Below are 22967 nucleotides of genomic sequence, written 5' to 3'. Positions count from 1 at the left end.
GCTATTTCCCTGAGTTGGCAAAATGGCATGAGCCTAAAATAACTTCTACTTTTCACAGCGGAGTCAATTGAGCACATCATCCTTCTCAGCAGCATAAAATGGGTACCGTGTAGTTTATTCTGGGACAAATCATTCCCCTTTCATACAATCTTAGTAGATGAACTATGTAAGAATCTATGGGTTAAAGGAGTAAAGCACTTTCCTTCAATTACAGTAAAGCTCTTGCAGAGTTTTGGCTTTTGTTAAAGCTTCTCTTCAGGTGATGCTTGCTGGCCAGCCACACTGTGGTGTGGATGCTCTGTAGAAGACGTAGGACAAAAGCAGCTCCATGGAACAGAAGACTTTCTATGTCTCTTCACGACAGAAGAGGAACTGAAGCCTCTTTGCATGTTGTTTGGGTGGGATATAAACTCTTTTTTCTGTTCTGCAGCATATAGAAGCAAAGTTTTGGAAAGTTTGTTGCACTGTCAGAGAGAAAAGATGTTGGTGTGTTCACTTCCAGAACTGCATGCTCACAGAAAATCAAGCTGCAGACCAAAACCAATCTGAAGTTGATACTATAATCTTTAAAAGGATCATGGAGGAGGAATTTCAGGAGGAAACTTGTAGTTAACAAAATCTGTAAATTATATGCCAACAAAGCAGAATTTCAAGCCATTCCCTTGCGGGACTTGTGGGAGGAAATAATCATAACAGCTCATCTCTGCCCCCAAATTAACAGCTGTGAACTTTTTTCAGTCTGGTGGTGTAATTTCTAAGAAGTCACTTCTCATCAAGACTTACTTGAGAACAGTCCTGCACACATCTGCTATGGGCAGGACACTGTTTCTGGGCCGTGGAGCCTGACTGTGCTGAACCATGTGACTATTTTGTCTTCTACCTTCTAGTACGGCCTTCAGCAGTGAGTTCACAGTACAGCTACACATTACCTCCTGTTATTTTGCACCCATTTTCTCAATTTAACCCCTTCACAAAATTGTGGGTTTTTTTTTAATTATTATTATTTTTTATGTTTGAAATCTGTTATATATGATTAATATGGGATGTTCTCAATAAGCTACTCCCACCTTGGGTTATTCTAACTTCATACATATTTTCTTTTTTCTATAACATCATATAGTTACTAATTAAGTGTATAATAATAGGTTTGATTCTTGGCATACATGTACGTATACACACACACTGTGAAATTTTATATAGTATGTGAAGCATTCTATAATAAAGCTGTACAGCACTATTTTACATACACAGCCAAAAGCTGACATTTGATTTGTCATGACCTTTTTATATATACAGTTCAGTGGCTTGTGTGAGATTTTAATTTAAATTTATGTTATGTTTATAGGAAGATAGCTCTTTTGAGGCTAAAATTACTTGCACTCACTAAGTATCTGAAAACACAGGCTGAAATGAAAGATCTGAAATGCTTGTTATCTGCAGTTTCGAGTAATCTACTTGGAAGAAATGAAAGATCTGCAGGTGACTCTGAACGCTGGGTGATTTATCGACTTACTTTTATCGACTTAGTAAGTAACAGAGCAGAGACAATACCTGTGACCTGCTGAAAAGGAGCTGAGCTTGCACTGCACGGCACTGCGCCTCTTGCAGAAGGACGAAGAACAACCTGTTTCAGCACGGAGCGCTGGAGGCATGTCCTACACCCAGTTCCCTGCACATCACTTAGATCACAGAACGCATCGTATACCCGAATGCAGGGGCAGGACGCGGTCCTCTCGGCAGCGGGAAAGTTGGGAGAGGAAAGGGGAGTGAGGAGGACGGTCCCCTCGCCCGTCGGTTCGCGGGGCCCGGGCACCGCTCCCCGGACCCGCCAGCCCCCGGCCGGTCCGACCCCTCCTCCGCCCCCGCCCCGCGCCGCCCCCGCCCGCCGGCGGCGGAGGTGAGTGAGGCGCGGCGCCGGCTGCGGCGCGGCACGGCTCGGGGCTGCAGGCAGCGGGCGGCCGGAGGGAAGAGCCATGGGGAGCCGCCGCCGAGAAACTCCCCGCCGGATCGCGCCTGCCAGCGGCCTGCTCTGAGGAGGAGGAGAAGGAGAAGGAGGAGGAGGAAGAGGGGGGGAAGGGGCTGTAGCAGCGACGGACTGTGCAAGTTGCGCGCTGCCCTTCTCCGCGGGGCCGCCAGCGGAGCAGCATGCGGACTGGCCTCCGCGCTCCCTCGGATGTGCTGTGGCTGCTGCCGCCCTCCGCGCATCGCCCTGCTGCTGGCAGCGCTCGGCCGGCCGCTGGATGAGCCGGCGGCGGGGAGATCGCTGCCGCGGTTCCGCCCGCTCCTTCATGCGGGCTCCCGCTCCGCCGGGGGTAGCGCTGCCGCCGCCGCCGAGGAGCGGGCGGTCCGCCCGGGGCCCCGCATGGCGTGCTACCTGGTCATCAGCTCCCGGCACCTCAGCAACGGGCACTACCGCGGCATCAAAGGCGTCTTCAGGGGACCGCTCTGCAAGAAGGGCGCTCGCTCGCCGGTAACTGCCGCCTCCGCGCTCCCTCCCTCACTTGCCCCCCGCACGGTAGGAGCGGGGCGGGGGCCCCCATGGCCACGCGGGCGGCGGGAGCGCGGCGCGGGGTGGGCGAGCGGCGTGGAAAAGTTTCTCGAGCGGGGAAGTGGCCGCGGGTCCCCGCGGAGGGGCGGGCGTGGGGCTGCGGTGCCGCGCGGAGGGATGGAGGCAAGGAGGGATGGAGGGGAGGAAAGGTCACTGCCGGCGCTCTGCGGGGAAGTTGGGGGCTGCCGCTGGGGGAGGCTCCGGGGTGTCGAGGTTCAGTGCCTGGTCCTGAGTTTTGATGCTGGTTGCGTGCCGGGGAGCCCGAAGCCTGGGCATAGGGTGCGGGAAGTTTGGGAGTTCCGAGAGCGGAGAGCCGCCGGGACGTGGTGCGATGTCCCTGCGGGTCGCGATAGGCGTTCAGGGCCGGGAAGGAGCGGTGCGTCGCGGCCTCTCCTCCTCCGGGCGCTGAGCATCCCAAGCGCTGCCCGGCCGGGGCTGGATGTGCCCCTTCTCTATGGAGCACTTCTGGGTCCGCACAGCCTCGTTCCCGCTATCCGACGGTGCCGGGGTTCCCCCCGCCGCACCGCTCAGCCCTTTGGCTTCGGGCAGTGCCCTACAATGCGCCCGCACCCTAAATGCCTTCAGGATACCTCCCGTGATGATGAAGTCTGTGCTTTCTGTTGCTTGCCTTTCGGTGATGGGGTGAAGCAAAGAGAGAGCAAAGACCAGTATTTCCTTCTCCGTCTGGAATCTCCCCGGTGTCCTACAGCAGCCCGCTGACACAGAGCCTTGCGGGTTCCTCCCTCCCCGCTGCTCCTCGCTGTGCGGTACGGCACCGCACCTCGGTACCGCCAGACCGCGCCGGCTGAGCTGCGTCCGCGCTCCCCACCCCACCCCGTGCGTGGAAACCCCCGAAACGCGGAGAGGTCGCGGTCAGAGCGGGAGAGAGGTTTATCCCCGCAGTTCGAGAGGTGACAAACCTCGAAGGTCTAAAGCGGGAAGAAGGGTGATTGCAAATACTTTGTACCGAGTGTTGTGTTCTGTACGCAGTAGCAGCACCCCTGTTCAAGTCGAGGAGATACTATCCCCGATTATTCCGACTTCTTTGCCTTTCTTCCTACCTACATAGTGTGTGTGTGCAGCTCCCCTCACCCTAAATGCTTCCTGAGATAAATTTAATTATCTGACTTTGTTAACAAATCATCGTGTTTGAGACGGTTCTTTTAACTGATGGGGGAGTATATATTTATTTTTTAGATAAAAATCAGGAAGATTTTTATCAAGATCTTATCAAAAATCAAGACAGGAAATAGTTTCAATTTTTCTTATCAAGGGACAGCATTTACTTTATAAATAAGTAGATTCAAGGGACAGCATTTACTTTATAAATAAGTAGATTTTCCTCAACATTGAAGTATTCTAGTCTGAAGTCAACTTGAGAGTATAGTGGAAAAGTAAAAAAAAAATAAAAATAAAAATAAAAAAAAGGTTGAAAATAAGCTCAGGTCTCTTTCCTTACATAGAAACATTCTTTCCTGTGAGCTGTCCTGAGCCTGAAGCTAGGAGCAGCACCACTTTGTGTGGCTCTTCATGATTACAGAACCTCTTGTTTTTGAGATGACCAGAATTTGGGATGTTTTACATGATTTTCAATCAGAAAATTCAATATAGAAGAGAAACCCAGAATTTTAGTACTTCTTAACTTCATTCTGAATTACTGAGCGAAAACTCTCACTTTTTCATGTACTTTTTAAATTATTATTATTATTTTTTTTGTGGTGGGGGGTCTATTGTTTTAGTGAGTACCCTTTGCAGCCAGCCAGGCTTTTGGGGTGCTGGGCTGAGCTCTGGGTAGTGGTGGGAGTGCAGGTGCATGGTAAACCAGTGTTTTATTGGTGCCGTGTAATTGTAGATCTAGTGCTCTTACTTCTATGTGTTTGGTATTTAGCTTTTACTACTGCTTTTATACATGCTGTTTTCATATTTTTGTAGGAGAGTCCAGGCTTCAGGTGAAAATTAAGGAATGCTTTGTGGCAAGCTAGATAATCATGTAGTTAATCGTGTAGTCTTACATAACAAAAACTGATTTTTCCAGAGTTATTCTATGTGCTTCCAACTTCCAACTTTCCAGACCATATACTTCTTGCTCATCAATGTGTTCAGGACTGGGAACAGTGAACAACAACATGTAGATATATTCTTGTATTATGGAGGTGGGAGTCATCCGTGCTGGAATTTAGTAATAACTGAGGTAATAAAACTGTTCTCAGCATTGGAAAAAAAAATAATAAAAAGAAATAAAAGCAACTGACACACCATACTACTCAAACACACCTTCAAAGTTTTTGTTTTTTCAACAGTAAGCTACAAGTTAGACTTGAGATCACTTCTGTGTCTAAGTCCCAAACAAGTGGCATTTGTTTGTATACCCCGTGCTTTTTGTTTAATTATTTCATTCGATAACTCCTGATTATAACTTTGGATGATGCAGGTTATATCTCACAGCCATTTTTAAAATGCTAACCTCGGAAGTAACCTTGAAAATTTTAAGTTATATTTTCGATCATTATACAATCCTCTGTTTGTATACTATGAACTATCTTATTCATGAGTCTACAAAAGTTTTAATGTATAATGTGTACCTTTCTATATTTAAAGTGTTGTATTAACAGACCACAAAATGTCAGTAGACTTAAGGCTATGCTTTCCAAAATGAGAACAGTGGTGAATATTTTAAATACCTTTATCAAATTTCATGGCTATGTGAGGAAGGATTTTTCAGTGTTGATACTTCTGTAGTATTTATTTAGCATTCTTTGCTATTATTGCATCGGAACCAAATGTGATCCACCTTTCTGGTACAGAGTCTGTGCGCTGGAGCAGTACCAAGAGGAACGAAGATGCATAGGATAGTAAAGGTTGGGATAGACAATTAAGATCACCAAGTCCAACTGTCAACCTATCACTTCAGTAGCACTAAACCACATCCTTTGGTGTCATATGGATGACACAAAGATAATGCACTTTATCTGCACTTGTTGACCTGGAGCAACATTGTCATAAGGTCTCTGAAACTCCACGTTTCCTCTGGCCACTTCTCTGTGTTGGAAAGGCTAGTTAGGAAGTTGTTTTCTGAAGTACGTGGTGATGAGCTGAGGAAGAGTGGAATGAGAAGCGGTCCCCAGTGAGCTGTGTGTCAGAAAAGGGAGCGTTAGGTTTGGGTGGTGCCAGCACTGCTGAAGGGAAAGGGCAGTAAGTAGCAGGAGGGAGTTGCTTGTTGTGGAGAGCTGATTCCATGCTTAAGCATTTTGCTTTTCCCTGGGAAGTTCTGTTCATGACCATGTTACGAGCAAGCAGTAGGAAGTTTTCTCACTCTGAAAATCTCTACTTAGTGAAATGCATTTTGACGCAGCGCTCTTGCATGCATTTCAGACTGTGATACTGTCTGCAGGATTTTTGAACGTGGGGTGGATTGCTGTGCTCGCTGGCTGTGGTTTTGCAGCCGTGGCAGATGTGCTGCAGTGCTCACCTGCAGCCAGGCCTGCCTGGAGGCGTGCTGTCACCTTGCAGCCTGGCAATGCCGGTGCTGGAGGCGACACGGCTGTGCAACTTCCAGGTAAAATTTTGCAAGATACAACAGAAAGCAGTGCTGGGAATTCAGCAGATGGCCCCCTTGTCTATGAATCAAGTCGGAGCCAATGATGCTATTAGGGTGCACAGCTCTGCTTGTAGCTTTGTAAGGTGAGATATAAACAAAGCCTCGTTTACTACTGGTTATTTAAAGATCTCTTTGTAGGATGAAGGAAATAGAAGTCCCAGTGCCTTAGCCAATATCTGACTTGGCTAATTATTTTCCTTCTATTGTTCCCTGCAGCTTCAGTTGAATACAGTATTTTTCACATGCTTTTTTACACCATTTTCTAATCAGTCTGTCAGACAGCTGCTCCACTGCACTTAGGGTTTGCCTAATTTCTTTGGGGCGTTGGAGGTGAGAAGTGCTGCTGTGCTGTCCTTTTCAAAGGCTCAGCCCTCACTCTGAGCTCAAAGGTTCCAATAGCAATAAATAAGACCCTTGCAGCTACTTGGAAACAATGACTGTTTAGTTGATACCAAGCTACAAACATGCTGTTCCAGCACTAAAGCAAGTGTAACCAGTGCTGAGCAGCACATCATTACTCTCTGCAGCAGATAGCAGCACTGGGTATTTGAAACCTTGGAAAATGAAGGGGTGGTGGAGGAATTATGGACCATAAGCAGTGAACTATAGCACAAGTATCTGTTAAAGGGAAAACAACAGTATGGATGAGTCTGGAGCAGATAACACAAGTTTGGCGACCAGCGAAGAGATGTGTGCTAGGCAGAGCTGTGAGAAACCAATTGAGAGTTTACTAGACATGGCATGTGAAATGTGGTCTGTATGGTGGGAGATTGAAAGGAGGGAGCCTCTGTGTGATCAGGTGGAAGACCACAGATCCTGGGGGTCACTGATGTCAATCTTCTTGTCCCTCAGTGCAGTGTGTGTGCCACCAACAGCTCCAAAGGCAGAGGAAGGCTGTACTGTGGGCACTGCTAGAGGAATTGCCTGGAGGAGAAAACAAAGCCTTAAGAGATATAGTTTGAAGTGACCAGTAATGAACCAGAGGCTTCAATAAGCAATGGGGTTTGGGTAGTTCCTATGCAAAGAAGGGTAAACAAAATGAAGCAAAGCAACTGTACTAAAAATAATGTAGGAAAAACAAAAACAAAACAGAGGGAGAGGCTTCCATTCTTGTGTCTGGGGGCTACCAGGTGCAGAGGTAGGCTCCTGCCAGGGGGAACTGTTGCGCTGTGCTGGGAGTGGTGCTGAGATGCTACCGTGTGCACTACACTGAGCACATGGGGAGAGACATAGGTAAGGACATTCGCCTTATTTCTACCTATTTTCTCATCTCACTGCTTCTGGGCATTTCATATTTCAGAGCTAAATGCATTACCTGCCCACCCTAATGCCTCCAGCACACTGGAGAACATAAGCATTCATGCAGCCCATGCTTAACTTTGAGGTGAGCTTAGTTCCTAAATTTGTGGTCTATATTCTGTGCTTTCTGTGAATTTCTGCAATGCAAGAGGGCAAAAATAAACCTTCATAAAATACTTCTGGCATCGCTGCTTATTCCTTTTATTAAACCTTTTCTGTGTTATCTATGACTTTTGAGCATATTTTGTTTCTAATTCAATCAGTGGGCCTCACACTTTGTATATAACATTACAATCAAATTTAATCACCTTCAACCAATTTCATCTGGGGCTATTTCCTACACTCACAATTAGCTGTAATGTAAAACAGGTGCATTATGCTTTTACTGTGTCCTTCCAGCAGTCTAATTTTTTTACTGGTCCCTCAATTGAGTTCTCAAAACTAGATTGATATCTCTCTGACTTTGCATGTGGCAATGATTGTTTGTCTGTTACTTCCAATATGAGACATTGCTGTTATACATCCTCACTCGTGGCTCAACCATGTTTTACTCACCCAGTGTATAGCAATATTTTAATGCGTATACCTTCATTTGAGGTAAGATCTTTTGCTTAAAAACCATCATGGAAAGAATGAAATTCTTGTGAGAGGTTTCTAAATGGAGAAGGAATTGAGTTTTAAAGAATGGCAAAGAAGTTGGTCTTTTTTCCTATTTGGCTTTCTCTGATAGAGCCTCTGGCTACAAGGTGGGTTTCTTTTATTTATTTATTTTTCCTCAGCATTTAACACTTTTCAGGAACATTTGTTAAAGCTTTTTATTACATCTCAACTGATTATTTTAAATGGCTGAAGTCATTGTTACCTGCAAATGTCATTTTTCTCACTAATATTAGGAAACCTGTAGGATGCATTAAGAATTAAGAAGAGCTTGGAAAACTGTTTCCCTAGGGAAAGTGTTGATTTTTCTGAGGGAAAAATAGAAATGCAAAATATTTTTAAGTGCCTAAGTGCCTGCTGAGATACTGGTATTTTAAAATGCACCAGTAGTACATTGTAAGAGATTTAGTTTTGCTGGTTTATTTTTTCATCCGCGTTTATAAGCCTTGCTCCTTGGATGGACATGTTGCCTGTGATGCCCTGCAGGTCTTTACTCTTGAAGCATGAGCATCGTGTTAGTTGCAACATACAGCAGAAGCTGTAATCCTTTTAGAGCTCCAGATCTAGGATATTACTGTGAAAATTTTGTTTACAGGTACAACAGTGGAAAAAAAATCATGTATTAGTGCAATTTATTTAAAAGGTCAAATGAAGTTCATTACTGGAACAATGCAATAGTAAGGATAAGTACAGATGCATAAATGGACCTGTGGGAGCTAGAATTTTCAACCTAACACTCAAGGATACCATTAAGATTCCAGTTTGATCACCCAAGGAATTAAATAATCTTCACTGGGGAGAAACATTTTGCAAACATATATTCATGCAGAACTCCATGCATGCAAATATTTCTGAATAGAAATATTCTAAAACAACTATTTTGCATTCAAGTCAAGAGTCATAAAAATGGTTTTTCAAATTTCAACCAGCTCTGCTGCTAACCTTTGTACCTCCAAAACACTGAATGATCAGTATTCAAATAACTTGGTTTACGATGACAGTTTGCTCAGGTGATGTTGTAGGTAGGCACTGTAATATTAGGCGTAGGTATTCAAAGTTCTGCATTTCAGTATTGTATGTGGGCATGTGTGACTGCTTGTCTTGTGAAGTCAGCAACTGTGGATGGGTAACAAGATTTGTCATGGGGAATTTACGCATGCCTGAAACTGCTGTGCACTGCTCAGAGTGTTATGTACCCAGTTGTAAGATGCTTTAATGACAGTTTGTTGATTGTGGTGTTTTTTTTGTTGTTTATTATTATTATTGTTAATACTAGACTAAATTTATGTGCATACTGGATAAGATGTAAACATCATCATCATAATTTCGTCCCAGTTTCGTCGTTACACATAATGATAATTGGCAAGCTGGTTCAAGTAAAGAAACAGAACTATTGCTGGGAGATTGCATGCAGCTCTGAAACAATTCATACATTAATCAACTCTAGTTGGTACCAATTTTTCAATTGATGCTTTCCCTGGAACACATTCTAAAACAAATTTAATGCATTTGTGTCAATGGAAATATTCCATCTATATTCTACTCAGACTGAACTGGAAAGATGTATTTGATGTTATTGAGAAAATTCTCAGTTGTAATCGGCTGTATATCTGCAGCCTGCGCTTCCAGCTTAGATTGCAATGTGTTAGAAAGGAAGGCATGTGAAACTAGATTGGAAAGCAAAGGCTTCAAGTTCCTGTTCCTAAAAACACCCTTTGATAGTAAAATAATCTGTAGTTGGGATTTTGGTGTTAAAAATCCCATCTCTGTAGGATACGTGTAAATTGAAATTACAAATAAAGACTGCATGACTGCTATGATCTGTGGTCTTCTGGAAATACAAACTCTTATAGTTGTCATATATAGCTGTTCTATGCATTTTTAATGTTGTTTTCAAAGAATAGTTCTCATATTCAGTTTCTCAAAATTTTAATTTTTGTAGGTTTCAGCAGTGATCAGTACAAATGATTTGTCTATACTAATTTTCTTGTTTTCTGTGCTCATCATCAAATCTGAAGAGGAATGATCTTGTGATATGTGAAAAGCTCAGACCACTGATGTTTTCTGTGGGAGTTGTTTTGAGGAGGAAAAGATGTGCAGTCATGCCTTTCTATATTTAACCAGGAAAACTAGGATCAAATATTGATATTTTGTGCCCTTGTATATAGTCACAAGAAGCTTCTACTGATGCATTACAGATAGACAAGGAAGGAATTTGCAGTGATCTCACATTGGTTGCTTGGTGAATATAGTGGTCCAAATGGCAGGTGATCAGTGGACTGGATAATTAAAAGGATTTTTCCACATGGGAAAAGCACTGCTTATTTCCAGGTACTGCTCTGACTTCCCTGCAGTGCTGGAAGCTGTTATGGCTCTGGAGCAGAACCTCTTGAAAGGCCACAACTCTTGTGGCCACAGTTCTATGCCAAAGAGCACCTCAAGACACAGCCATCACTGCTGGGAAGGCACTGTAGACATGGTTCCATGTCACGTGAGCACCAGGTCAGAAATCATCACACAATTATTGAGGACTTGTTTAGAAAATAAAACTAAAAAGCATAGTCACACAGGTCCCCATGCAGCAAAAGACAAGAGTATGCAATATGATGCATATGCAAGTAGTTTGTTCTTATAAAATAATAATTAGGCACCCTGTAAATGCCACTGAATATATATACAGCTTTTCCTAGCTCTCTGAATGTTTAACTGCAGTCCTTACTGGGCTGTACTTTTGTTCTTCCTTGATAAACGTCTAAGGATATTATATTGTATCCATCTGCTTAAATGGGCATTGGCATGTGACTTCTTCAGTGTTAGGTATACATTAATTTTGCTGTAAAGAAAAGATAGCAAAAACCTATGTGGAAAGAAAGATAGTTTAGCAAGCCAAGTCAAGAAAATTTGTCAGGCAGTGCTAGTTCAAAGATTTTAATGCAAAGATTTTGAGTTTTCATTGGAATGATACATATACATTTGGTTATTCAGTATGGCAGAGAGGCAATATAAGGAAGTCTGAGCAGTGATTGAGACAGCAAAAAATAAATAACATGTAGAAAGTTCTGGGAGTGAGTGATAAATGTTTGTTGTTACTAATAATTGATAGAAAAATCACAGATGTGTGCTCTTTGATGCAGAAATTGTATTCATATCTTATAAAATAAAAATGACATTGAAATGAGCCTTGAATATACAAGTGTCTTTTGTTTATATCTTCTGCTGAAGATCTGTTTAACACTGTCATGTATTATACACTATGTGGTACAGGAGTTTTGTAGGAAACATATATTGTGCAATATACATAGGTTGCTCCTAAAGTAATATCTCCTTTTTATTTCTGTAGAAACTACAACCAATACGAAGAACACAATAACAGTATTTGATAGCACAAATTCTCACCTGAAAGTGGCTATTTTTCAACATAGTCACCACTATTAGCTGCACATTTTCACCAGCAATGAACAAGAGCCTGCATGTCGTGCTTGTCAAAGTCTACATCAGTGGAGGTACCCCACTGTTGCTTTCTCCACTGCTGAAATGCACCACCCACTGCCTCACTGTGGTCACATCCACTGTTTGGTCTCTGTAAATGTTCAGCAAGATGGATAAATGCCAGTGGGTGCCATTACTTTCTGCACAGAGGAATTAAATTCCACACCTTTGCTTCATTTACACTCTTATTTAAGACACCAGTCTGTGAGATTTCTCCTCTGCTGCCATCTGTCATGCAGCAACAAAATATAATGAAATATTTGCAGAAAGGTTCAAAGTCTACTGCAATACCACTGACATCTATATCGGATGTCTTGGGACGACATGTTAAAATAGGTGGCATTACTTTCAGAGCAGCCCTCATATGTGTTTTGGAAGTTAAACTATAAAGAATACATAGGCAACATTGTGGTTATTTATCTCAGAAGTTAACTGTGCTCTTAACATAAACAAAGAAAACTACCTCTAAATGTAATCCCTAGAGATTTGAAAATCATGACACTTGGAGGAGAAAAATACATCTCCCATTCTGGCTAGGTTAATAAATCTGTGCAGCACTGGTTTAGATTTCTATTCTTACTGCTGAGGAACAAGTTTTCATTTTGTCAAGTTTTTGGAAAAAGAGTTTATTGACAAAATTGGGTTTTTCATTCTATAAAGTAGATATTTTTTAGGGGATGGCTGAAATAGAGAGTATTCTGTCTACACGTCATCTTATGACTTCTAATGGATAAAGGTTGTATGGAAACTGCTGAGTCACAGCCTGAAGACTGAATGAGCACCTAAAGGAAAGATCTGGTCAGCCCTCGGAGCACAGGCTAAGGTGATTCACCTGTGTGACCAGAAGTGATGGAGCCTGGCTCCACCTCTCTTAGACCTCATTTAAGGGCTGACTGCCTCTGAGAAAGGATCTCTTGTTGGAGATTCCTCTTTTGTGGAGTTCCTTCCCTGCAGACCTAGAGCTTCAAAGATGGGTGAGCACTCATTTTTCTTCTTTTGTAAACACCTCCTTGTTTATGCTGGTCTCTTTGCTTTTTGCTACCTTTGAAAAGGTCTACCAGCTTGGCTATCTATTTGTTCAGGTAATTATTTCATCACCTTAAATAGTCACCGATTGTGTAGGTGACTGAATTTGATGTATGTAGGATGTGTTATCACCCTTTAACAGCGAATCACTAGAAGTTAAAAGAAATTGTTTCCCTGAAAGGAGTTTAGCCAAGTTTACAGAATGACTTAACACTGCTCATATAATCTTCAGAGTCAACAAAACCAAGGGCTGAGGAACATTCTTAAAATCCATAGAAAAAATATTTTGTTTTCACTGTCTATTCTTGAAGACCCACTCTTTAAGCCTCAGTAAGGGAGGCTTATGAGATATTTGCACATAGGGTAAGTGTGTATAGACAATATTTCAGTAGAAAAACTGCTTCTGGTTTTTCAAGCTAGAGTTCATCTGTTAGCTTTAGTAATAAAGACCTTGAAAACCTTTTCCTTCTATCTGGATACTGTTGCTTATCCTGAAATTTTTGGACAAAATATGTTTTATTGCAGTAATATTGTTTTTCTGACACTCCAAATAGCACTGTCTGAGGAATAGAATAATTATTTTATAAAGTACTCAAAATATACGTTGTGGAAGCTATTTATAGCTTCTGCAGTTAATCACTGTAACAAGTATACTGTTATCTTGAATAATTGTAAACAAATGAAAACAAACAAACAAAAAAAACCAAAAACACACACAAAAAAACCCCTCAAACCCACCGAAAGCCCCATGTCCACAATCCTCACCAGAATAATCATTGTTAGAATGGTGGTAAGACCACCACTGCTGTGATGCACTTCTGACACCCTTTCTTTCTGAAAGGTAAAATTTAGATCCTGCCTTTCCGTTTCCCTGATAGCAGTTAGATAGATCCTAATTAGTTTCCTGATTGCATGCAAAGAATAATAACTGATTAAGTGATTGTAGTACCTTACCCTGAAGAGTTTTGAATATGCTAAGCTCCTTTGAACTGTCTCCTTAAAAAAAGGGTACTGCTGCTCATCTTATATATCATAAAAGAAATTATATTTTTTGCTCTTGTTATATACTTAGTTTATGTTTATATTCCAACCTGCGCTTAATAAGGATGGTGAATGAGGCATTAGGCATTCAACAGCCTTAAAAAGATTGATGTTTTTGATTATAGCATGCTGTATGATAAATTGTAGGGTGCAAAACTCTTACAGAGTTATAAAGGATATGTGCTATCTGAAGAAACGTAGAGATATCAATTTTCTACTCGATGGTACTAATATATTTTGATAAGATCTGCATATTAAGAACAGAATGAGCCCGCAAGTACAGTGATTTAGTGCTGCAGTTGTACACCGTGCTTCACAGTGAGGAGATCAAACAATAGGAATGTGAATCCTTGCCTATGCTCTGAAGGACAGGGAACAAAAGCTTTAGATACTTCTGTTGGCAGATGTGGAGGTGGCTTGGTTTCCAGAAGTGACTGGAAAGAGGAAAGCAAGGTGGTATAATAAATGGGAATGGAGAGGTTAATTGCAAAGTAAATGAGTTAATGACAGAAAGCACGGAGACTCAGAACCTCAAAGGCTATATGTGTATTAGTAAATAACACCAAGGGCTGTGTCAAGGACTGGAGCTTAATCATTTAGACTATAAAATTGTGATCACTGTTTTCAATATTCTCATGTTATGGACCTAGCAGCTCTCTCACAAACCTAGTGAAGGTTTGGGAATTAGTTTAGGGTATGGCCGTTACCAGCACAAAGTTTACATGCAACAACTTGCTTCTGGAAGCTAGAAGACTTTCACTGCACTGTTGTGGGCTGCCATGCCCTAATTGTGAGTGAGTAGTCCTAAGAACTTCTGTAGAGAGAGAGATGTATTATGTAGTGTCTACCTCAAGATGAACACCAGATTCCTGCTCCTGATGTTCTTCTGCCCTGTATGGCCAGTCCTGTATACCTGTGGATTCCTCATGCCACCTGAAATCAGGCCCAAACATACATTGTTTCTGTGATATAAGTCCGGAGAAACTCCATGCAGTCTAGAGGACCTCAGGACATTAGGTTCTCATGTGTGAGGTTTGAGTTTGTATTCTTCTGGAAACTATGTATCCACTGTTCCTATTTTTGGGGTATCTGTAGCAGTCACTAACTCTTAGCATATTTACTCTATTTCTTCACCCTGACTTCTTGGTCTTGAACTTTGCTTGGGTTTTGGATGTGTTGGAGTCACCTCACAGTTAGCACTTCAGTCTGCAGCATTTTTGGTCAGAAGTTTTAGTTTCACAGAATTACAGGGGTTGGAAGGGATCTCAAGAGATCATTGAGTCCAGCCCCCCTCTGAAGCAGGTACCCCTACAATAGGTCACGCAGGTAGACATCCAGGCAGGTCTTGAACATCTCTGTAGGAGAAGACTCCACAACTTCTCTGGGCACTCTGTTCCAGTGTTCCATCATCACTGCTGTATAGGAATTCTTTTGCATGTTAGTACAGAATCTCCTGTGTTCAAGTTTTATGCCATTACACCTTGTCCTATCGCTACATGCCACTGAGAAGAGCCTGGCCTTATCCATTTGCCTCTTACCTCCCTTAAGATATTTAACAGAAACTTCAGACCTTCTTTTCTCTTTGTTATAACATCAGATAAAGCAGAAGAAAACTTGTGTAACGTGTAACTGCCTACAGAAGGAAACACACCTACAAATGTGGCAGAACGATTGTGCTGGTGGCTTTGGAGGGCTCTAGGTTATTAAATATATACTGGAATTTAGAATTGCTTATTGTTTAGATGCTATCAAACAGAGGGAGGTACCCTATGAAGGGAAGTCAACTTAAAATATTACTTTCGTTCCTATGTGTCTCTATCAACCTAATTCTCTGTGATACTAACAAATGACTGTGGTGAGCAGTAGGTGGAAGGCCTGTTATGGATTCTCCTTGAAGCCATAAGTTTTGCGTGTCAGTCATTGTAGGACTGCTCTCTGCTTTCCTGCTCTTTGCGCTCCATCATGGGCAGTTTTTAGAAGAAGTTGATGAGGCCTAATAGCACTTCTGCATTTACCACTAATTGTAACTTCTCTAAATAATAAAACAGAGTGGATACTGAGACAAGGATCCTGTCAGAGGAACTCTGATGCCATGACTGGACAGCAAAGGTGGAAGCAACAGAGCCTTGCAAGCAGATGCAGACACGTGCAGTTTTTTCTCACATGGTGACACTCTTTCTTCCACCTTGAAACAAGGGAGCCTTTTCCTAACTGCCTACTGGGAACACTGCCCATACTCTGTTGATCCCCAAACTATAATTGGGCTTTGAGAGAATGGTGGGGACCCCAACCCAAAATTGTGCTGGGAAGCTCTGTGAAAACAAAACAGTTTTAACAGTTGGCACACAAGTGCTTGAGCCATGTTACAGCTCTACTTAGTTACCAGCAAGTGTAGCCTTGGTTCCAGCTCTCTCAAGGGTATGTTGAAGATAGGGCTGTACCTTGGATTGTGCTGTGACATCCAAAGACTGATGAGTAGCATCTGCATCTCCTGACAGCAGGATGGTGGGTGGACAAGATGGAGTGTCTACATGCATTACAAACAGCCTTAGAAGTCTGTCTTGAGCCTCCAATAGACAGAGTACAAGCGTGTGTGACGTGCATGTGCTAATTGAATGGAACACAGCTCAGCTTCACTACTTGGGCAATAAGTTTCAAAGATAAAGAGCGGGTTAGAGAGCATTTATGAATCATAATGAGTTTCTTGGAGTGCTTTACACAGTTCCTTCAAGCATTCTTTAAATGCACGAGCAGCAGAAGTACCCAGAGGCCATTGACTCAGGGGAGGATTTTAGCTTGTGTAAATCAATGCGATTAATTGATTGCAGTTTTCAAGTCTTATTTATGTCAGTGTGGTTCTGGTCCTTACATTTTATTTAGGCCTTGTTTTGTAAGTAGCCTGGCCAAAGTTAGTGAATACCAGTTAACCAGGACCTCCAGGGTTGAAACATCGCTCTAGTCATAGAGTTTAATTTAGAAAGAAAATGCAACAGTAGTTCAGAAATGAGACCTTTCTGTTTTTGCTGGGTTCGGTGCGCTGACTCTTTTCTATACTACTAATCGACAGACAATGCTGGTGAGATACAAACCATACTATATAGCATATATATTCGCATAGTAACCATAACACCTTTCTAGCTGCTTAGCAGCTCTGACTTGCACCCTTCTCTGGAAGCATGTAGTTTGACTCAGAATTTGCTTCCATACTCCTTATCCTCATAGCAGGTTTAGCAGAGCTGGATTTATTCACTTTGAGATAGTGTTATCTATATATTTTAGATACTCATCATGGTAACGTGAGTGCTAAGTGCCTTCAGGATCCAGATTCTTAGCTGGCATAAATCATATCTAAGTAAAAGACACATTTTCCAGCAGAGGAAAAGCTCCACAGAAATCAGTTACAACTTTTGCTAAATTAGGAAAAGAAATATGAAATAATGATCAAAGAATCATAGAAAGGCTTGGGTTGGAAGGGACCTTAAAGATCATTGAGCTCCAATTGCCTGCTGTGGTCAGGGTGAGAACCACTGGATCAGGTTGCACAAGGCTGAATAATATCTTCATATTAGTTAATAAGTATCTTAGTATTAGCTCAATATCTGAATACTAGGCTGGTAACTTGCTCTCTGCTGTTACATTTTTTTGTACAAGTTGGTGACCAGGCTAGCTAACAGCAGCTGTTGACACTGTGATCATTTTCCTATGGGGGACACATGTCGCTTTTATGTTTATTTTGGAATCTAATGCACAATATTTTATTAACAATGTAAAATTGATTTTTCCGGGATTATATATTTAACTGCCCCATGAGGGCTTTGTTTGTTTGTTTTCCTCTTGGACTGCAGTGTTACCATGCTGGTGCTTGTCTCTAACATAATATGTACCAGAAACTTGCCAACAGCCATTATTCATAGGGCTGCTTGAGGAGGAATTGTGCCTTTAGTGACTCCAATGAGACTTTGCTGAAGTAGAAGACAATAAGATATCATCTCTTCACAAGAGTGTAAAGTTACCTTGCTACTGTTTCCGCTGTGCAGATGAGTGCAGAGCAGGCTGCTGTCACAGCTGAGGGACCTGGAAACTTCCAGCACTGTAGCTCAGTACTGGGAAGCAGTTGAGCACAGTGCTTTACACGAAGTTGAGCAATCTTATTCCTTTGTGTTGCTGGTGGTACTATTAGGCAAGCGGGAGATGGAGGTGTCTTACTTTCTTACTCATAGTTAGAACTTCTACTGTGATACTAAGGGACAATCTGTAAGACTGGAAAACTGCATCTGAGGCTCTAAGTGGATGCCAGCGGTTTTGTGAGACTGCTTTGGTTTTTCTAACTCAAGCGTATGCACACACATGCGTGCACACGCACTCTGCTTGTCCTACTGTTGGCATGTCTGATGGCAGCACTATGCTAGGTTCACTGTGATAGTTTATGGTCAATTCTCACAGTCTCCATGAGAACATTCAGTAGGTAAGCTGCTGGAGAACAAGAAAGACAGCTGTGAAGGACTGGGTTGCTCATCTGCCTTTTTGAGATGCGCTGGGTGTCACTGCTGGTTCCATAGGCTGGGGGTAGTGTGGAGAACTGCCTTGGGAAAGTGAAAGGGATAAGAAAATAGGGGAAACTAAATACGCAGAAATAGACACATTTTTTTGCCATTGGTCTGTTCTTTTGCTGATAGCATGCTAGATAAAAAGCATTCAGCTGTGACCAAGGGTCTGCAGCATGACAGTAGATCTAAAATAATTGACACAAGAAAGTAGAAGGTTTGGGAAATGGAATTTTGGCAGTTGTGTGAGGATATTTCTGCTCATTCTGTAGCTGGTTAATGAACTGAGCTACAACTGCAGCTGGAAACAGATTCTGCTGCCTCATTGTGATGTTTATCCTGCAGATGCTTAGTCTTACTTCTACTCTAAACACCTGAGAGACACAGATATGTCTTATATAGGATTTGGAATACTGCATGTGCTGTTAGTCTGGGTATATATGAATTTTAAGTGATGTAATGGAAGAAAGGCTGCTTTCAGTATGCGTATGTGATTTGTTTTAGTGCTGGAAACATGTCCTTATGTGATTGTAATTCCAGCCTTTTTCTAAAGGTGTGTAAACTTTAAACTTGCTCTGTTAGCATGCTGCTGACTGTATTTATCACAAACTAAAATTTTAATGAAGTTCAGCTTTTGTCAGAAGCAAGAGAAGTGTTCCCCTCTTCAGGTACGGTGCTGGGAATGATTTTGTGCAAAGGAGGGGAGGAATCAATAGCTTTTTCAGTTGCAGGAGCACAAGTTTTCATGGTAAATATGTCCCTAGGAAGCGTAGTTTTTAGCCAGACGTGCAATAATTTATGTCTGAACCATTTGTTAGTATTGGCAAAGTGTCACAGGTGCTCTGAGTGCTTGTGGCAGGCTGGGGAAAAGCAGACAGCAGCAGGTTGCTGCTTCATCCCTGCACAGAGGGTTGGCATTTGTACGCAACAAGAGGTTGTAAAGGTACATCACTTTTCCCTGTAACTAGTACAGGAATTAATCTGTGCTTTTTGTGGCAGTTTCAAGGAATTTTACTGAGCTTGGTTCTTATGGTTCTCAGCAAAATGTCATGTAAAAATGTTTATGGGAAATTTCCCATGCAATTACTCTGCCACGCAAAGTGACACATGTCACCTCTGTGAACATTTTTGTGTTCCCAGAGGGATTTAAGAATAAGTACTAATATAAAGTACAAAATTAATGCATCAAATTAATTTTATGCTGTGCACACACAGGGATGTACAATGTGAATTGAAGGCTTGAACTTGCCTGTGCTGAAATTGAAAAGATTTCTTGGTATTGTTTTAGTTTATGAATGGCACATAGGAGGTCTTGATTTTTTTGTTGATGCTATACAACATGATGCTATTAAATAATTATAGACATAGTGAATTAACAATGGTGTCAAAGAGGATTCATTAGGTAATACCAGTTATCCAAGATAATACTAGTTGTCTAACGACATTTTTGTTTTTCATGAAGAAGAAATACATTTTCAGTCCTAAAACCATTTTCTAAAGCAAAAAGACAGATTACATGCAGATCATTGTATGTGGTAATTGGGGATTTGCTTGCTACCATTATTGGCTTAAGTTAATGATAAGTGGTTGTATAGCTGTGTTCATTTTAACTGATCTTTAAGGCTTAGATGATTAAAGGTCTTTAAAATAAGTTAATGCTGCCAGCGTGGTGATCTATTACATGATCAAATCTCCTAGAAAAACAGTAGAAATTGTAATCTGCTGTTTGGAATCATCAGCAGAAAGATATGCTTCTAAACTTCAAAAATGCAAAAAACAAACAAACAAAAAACCCCAACAATAGAAAAACAAAACAAGAAAACCAACCAGATATATAGTCAGGACTGTAATGTTTTAAAAAAAGAAACGTAGTGAAATGTATTAGGGCAAAGGACTGTGCCTAAGATAGGATACCCAACAGCATTTCTTTAAAAACTCATACCTTCATTAAGATTTTGCCTTTTCTCAAAATTAGACACATATAACACATTGTAGAAGTTGGCTGATTAATTTTTTTAGAATTCTTGTGACAGGAGAGTTTCCTGTCAATATTGTCATTTTTTTTCCTGTATTCTCAAAAGAAGAAAGTATCAAAATGATGGCAATGTCAGATGGTTCAAAATTTAGGCCACCATCTTCTGTTGTTTTCCCTTCAAGAGAGGGCACAGCAACTCTGTATTTCCAAAACCAATGTGTTTTACACATGCACAATGACTTCCCATGCTAAATCAGCTTGGATTAAAGGCACTGAATGTTCTCTAGTAGAAGGCTTTGAACCTAAATTTGACTGGAGCCCTTCTCGCTGCAGCCTGAGGATAGCAGGAGGAACAGAGCCGTGTTTTCACAGAATACTGGAAATCTTGTGGACATCTGACTGCCTCTCTTTGCCTCTGTTTTATGCATTAATTTGGTAAAAATACATCCAGCAAGCCTAGAGAAGGAAAAGAGAAGAGAAAAGCAAGGCAGTAATTCTGTATGAAGGAATGCTTGCTTGCTTCCATTATATCCCTCTGGTTGTTCCTAGAAAGATATGTGCTTTGCTCTTAATGCTGTCTGATGGCTCAGTGCAGAGTGCACACATGCTGAACTGCTAAATGAGGAAGGGCAGAGGGGAGGAGGGGGGTATACAAGGAGGCCAAGGCACTGCAGCCCCGTACTGCAGGGAGCAGCCTGTGTGGCAGGGCTGTGAGGTGGCACTGGTGGGGGATGGTCCAACAGATTGAGGTTAAGCAGAAACCCCAATCATAGGATCATAGAATGGTTTGTGTTGGAAGGGACCTTTAAGATCATCTAGTTCCAGACCCCCTGCTATAAGCAGGGATGCTTCCCTCTAGACCAGATCGCTCAAAGCCTCATCTAGCCTGGCCTTGAATGCTTCCAGGTACAGGGCAACCACAACCTCTCTGGGCAACATATTCCGGTGTCTCACCGCTCTCACAGTAAAGAATTTCTTCCTGATATCTAGTCTAAATCTACCCTCTTTCAGTTTAAAGCCATTTCTCCATGTCCTGTTGCTACATGCCCTATAAAAAGTCCCTCCCCAGCTTTTCTGTAGGCCTCCTTTAGGTACTGGAAGGCTGCTGTAAAGTCTCCTCAGAGCCTTCTCCACAGAATCACAGAATTGTAGGGGTTGGAAGGGACCTCTTGACATCACCTAGTCTAACCTCCCTGCCAAAGCAGGCTCCCTAGACCAGGTTGAACTCCAGGCCCAGCTCTCTTAACCTGTCCTTGTAGGGAAGGAGCTCCAGCCCTCTCATCTTCATGGCCCTCCTCTGGACCCACTCCAAGAATCATTTTGTAAAGTACAATATGTAAATGTAGCTACCAATTTTATAAGATATATGGGAAAAGGAAATGATGTTTTCTCTAAAGCTGGGGAAGAAAGGATCTGACATTCTGGTAAAATGTGGTATTCCTATTGGAAAGAGAAGTATGTGGGGAAATTAATGTATAAGCTCAACTGTGTATTATGTTGCTATACATTCATTTTATATGAATGTGTAGGTGTATGGCAAACAGTTTTTCATGTCACTTTGTGAGAAAAGTGTTAGCAATATTCACTTGGGTCCAGTGTTAACACACCTATCTGCTTTACTTGACATCTCTTGGCTCTGATAATTTTAATGAGATTTCAGAATTTTCCAATATGTGAAACTCTGCATGCACCTAAATGTTATCTATCTAGTAGCTGACTTCATGAAAAAAATTACAGTGACCTTGCTAATGAAGGAGAAAACTCTAGCAGAAGGTAGGTGGCATGATCTGTATCAGCTCAGGGTAGTCTAGTAGGCCACTGATATCTTGTGTGCTATTTAAAAACAAATATGCCTGGAAAATCAGTGTGGGCAGTCAGTCCCACATCAGATGCTCTGAGTTTACAAGGTGAAATGTGGGTCCAGGCTGGTGCCCTGTCATCTCCTTCAGCTAGGATTTGTTTGTGCAGGTGAAGTGAACTTAATATTTGAGTTTTTGAACAGCTGAGTGAAGAGGGGTAGCATGCGGTTGTTCCTGGCCATATGGGCATAATTCCATAATTTCTGTAATTTCACACATGCAATACTTTTAAAAGCAATTTTTGCAGAAGAATGAGGAAATTCCTTCTATTTAGAAGTGCCTCTTTCAAGAACAAACTTTAAGTATGGGTAAGAATAATAGAATGTGAATGTTGGTTTCTGGGACCACAAAGAATTCAGAGGCTGTTATTTACAGTTTTTGTAAAAGTTACCCAAATATTTTTTTGATGTGATATAGTCCATTTGTTCACCATTTTTCCATGTGATATAGTCAATACCTGAAAAAACAATGAGAATAAATGTTAATGGGAATTACTACACATAAATGAATTATTCACTAGATAACACCTATCGTAGAAATGAAGGGGAAAGTGTGTGGTGTCCTTAGTTCTGTCATTTATAATGATAAGAAATGTAAAGGCAAATGAAAAGACAGTGAAAACTGCTCGTTGAAGACAGATCATAAAAATGATGTGAGGGCTCATTGGAAAGAATTCCTAGTGGTTGGAGATGACAGAGGATCTCTAACGTGCACTGTCTATTGTCACTTTGTGCCTGCCTCCCTTGGCTAACTGTAGGCAATTCAATTAACCACTGTGAGCCTCTGTTTCACCATCTCTGAAAGGCAGATAATGTTTACCCACCTCTACAGCATCTGAATTTTTGATTTTTGTAAAATGCATTGTGATTCTCAGATGGAAGGCATTGTTACAAGTGACAAGTGTGATGCATTCCTGCAGAGCCTATGTGAA

At 41.8% G+C, this 22967-nt stretch overlaps 1 protein-coding gene across 1 annotated transcript in view; it reads left to right on the top strand.

The window, feature by feature from the left end:
- Positions 1 to 2347: 2347 nt before the first annotated feature.
- The window catches only part of ZNF804B (zinc finger protein 804B), a 203329-nt gene continuing 182709 nt past the window's right edge, over positions 2348 to 22967 (top strand). Inside the window, exon 1 of the mRNA XM_065731289.1 lies at positions 2348 to 2515. Within this exon, the coding sequence (XP_065587361.1) occupies positions 2363 to 2515 (153 nt within the window). The 5' untranslated portion in view covers positions 2348 to 2362. The remainder of the gene's footprint in view (positions 2516 to 22967) is intronic.

Source organism: Cyrtonyx montezumae, unplaced genomic scaffold, assembly GCF_038088225.1.
Source record: "Cyrtonyx montezumae isolate F1298 unplaced genomic scaffold, pur_monq_1.0 scaffold_14, whole genome shotgun sequence".
Classification (NCBI taxonomy): domain Eukaryota; kingdom Metazoa; phylum Chordata; class Aves; order Galliformes; family Odontophoridae; genus Cyrtonyx; species Cyrtonyx montezumae.
Note: the sequence above shows the minus strand (reverse complement) of the source record. Positions and strands in the feature narration are given on the sequence as shown.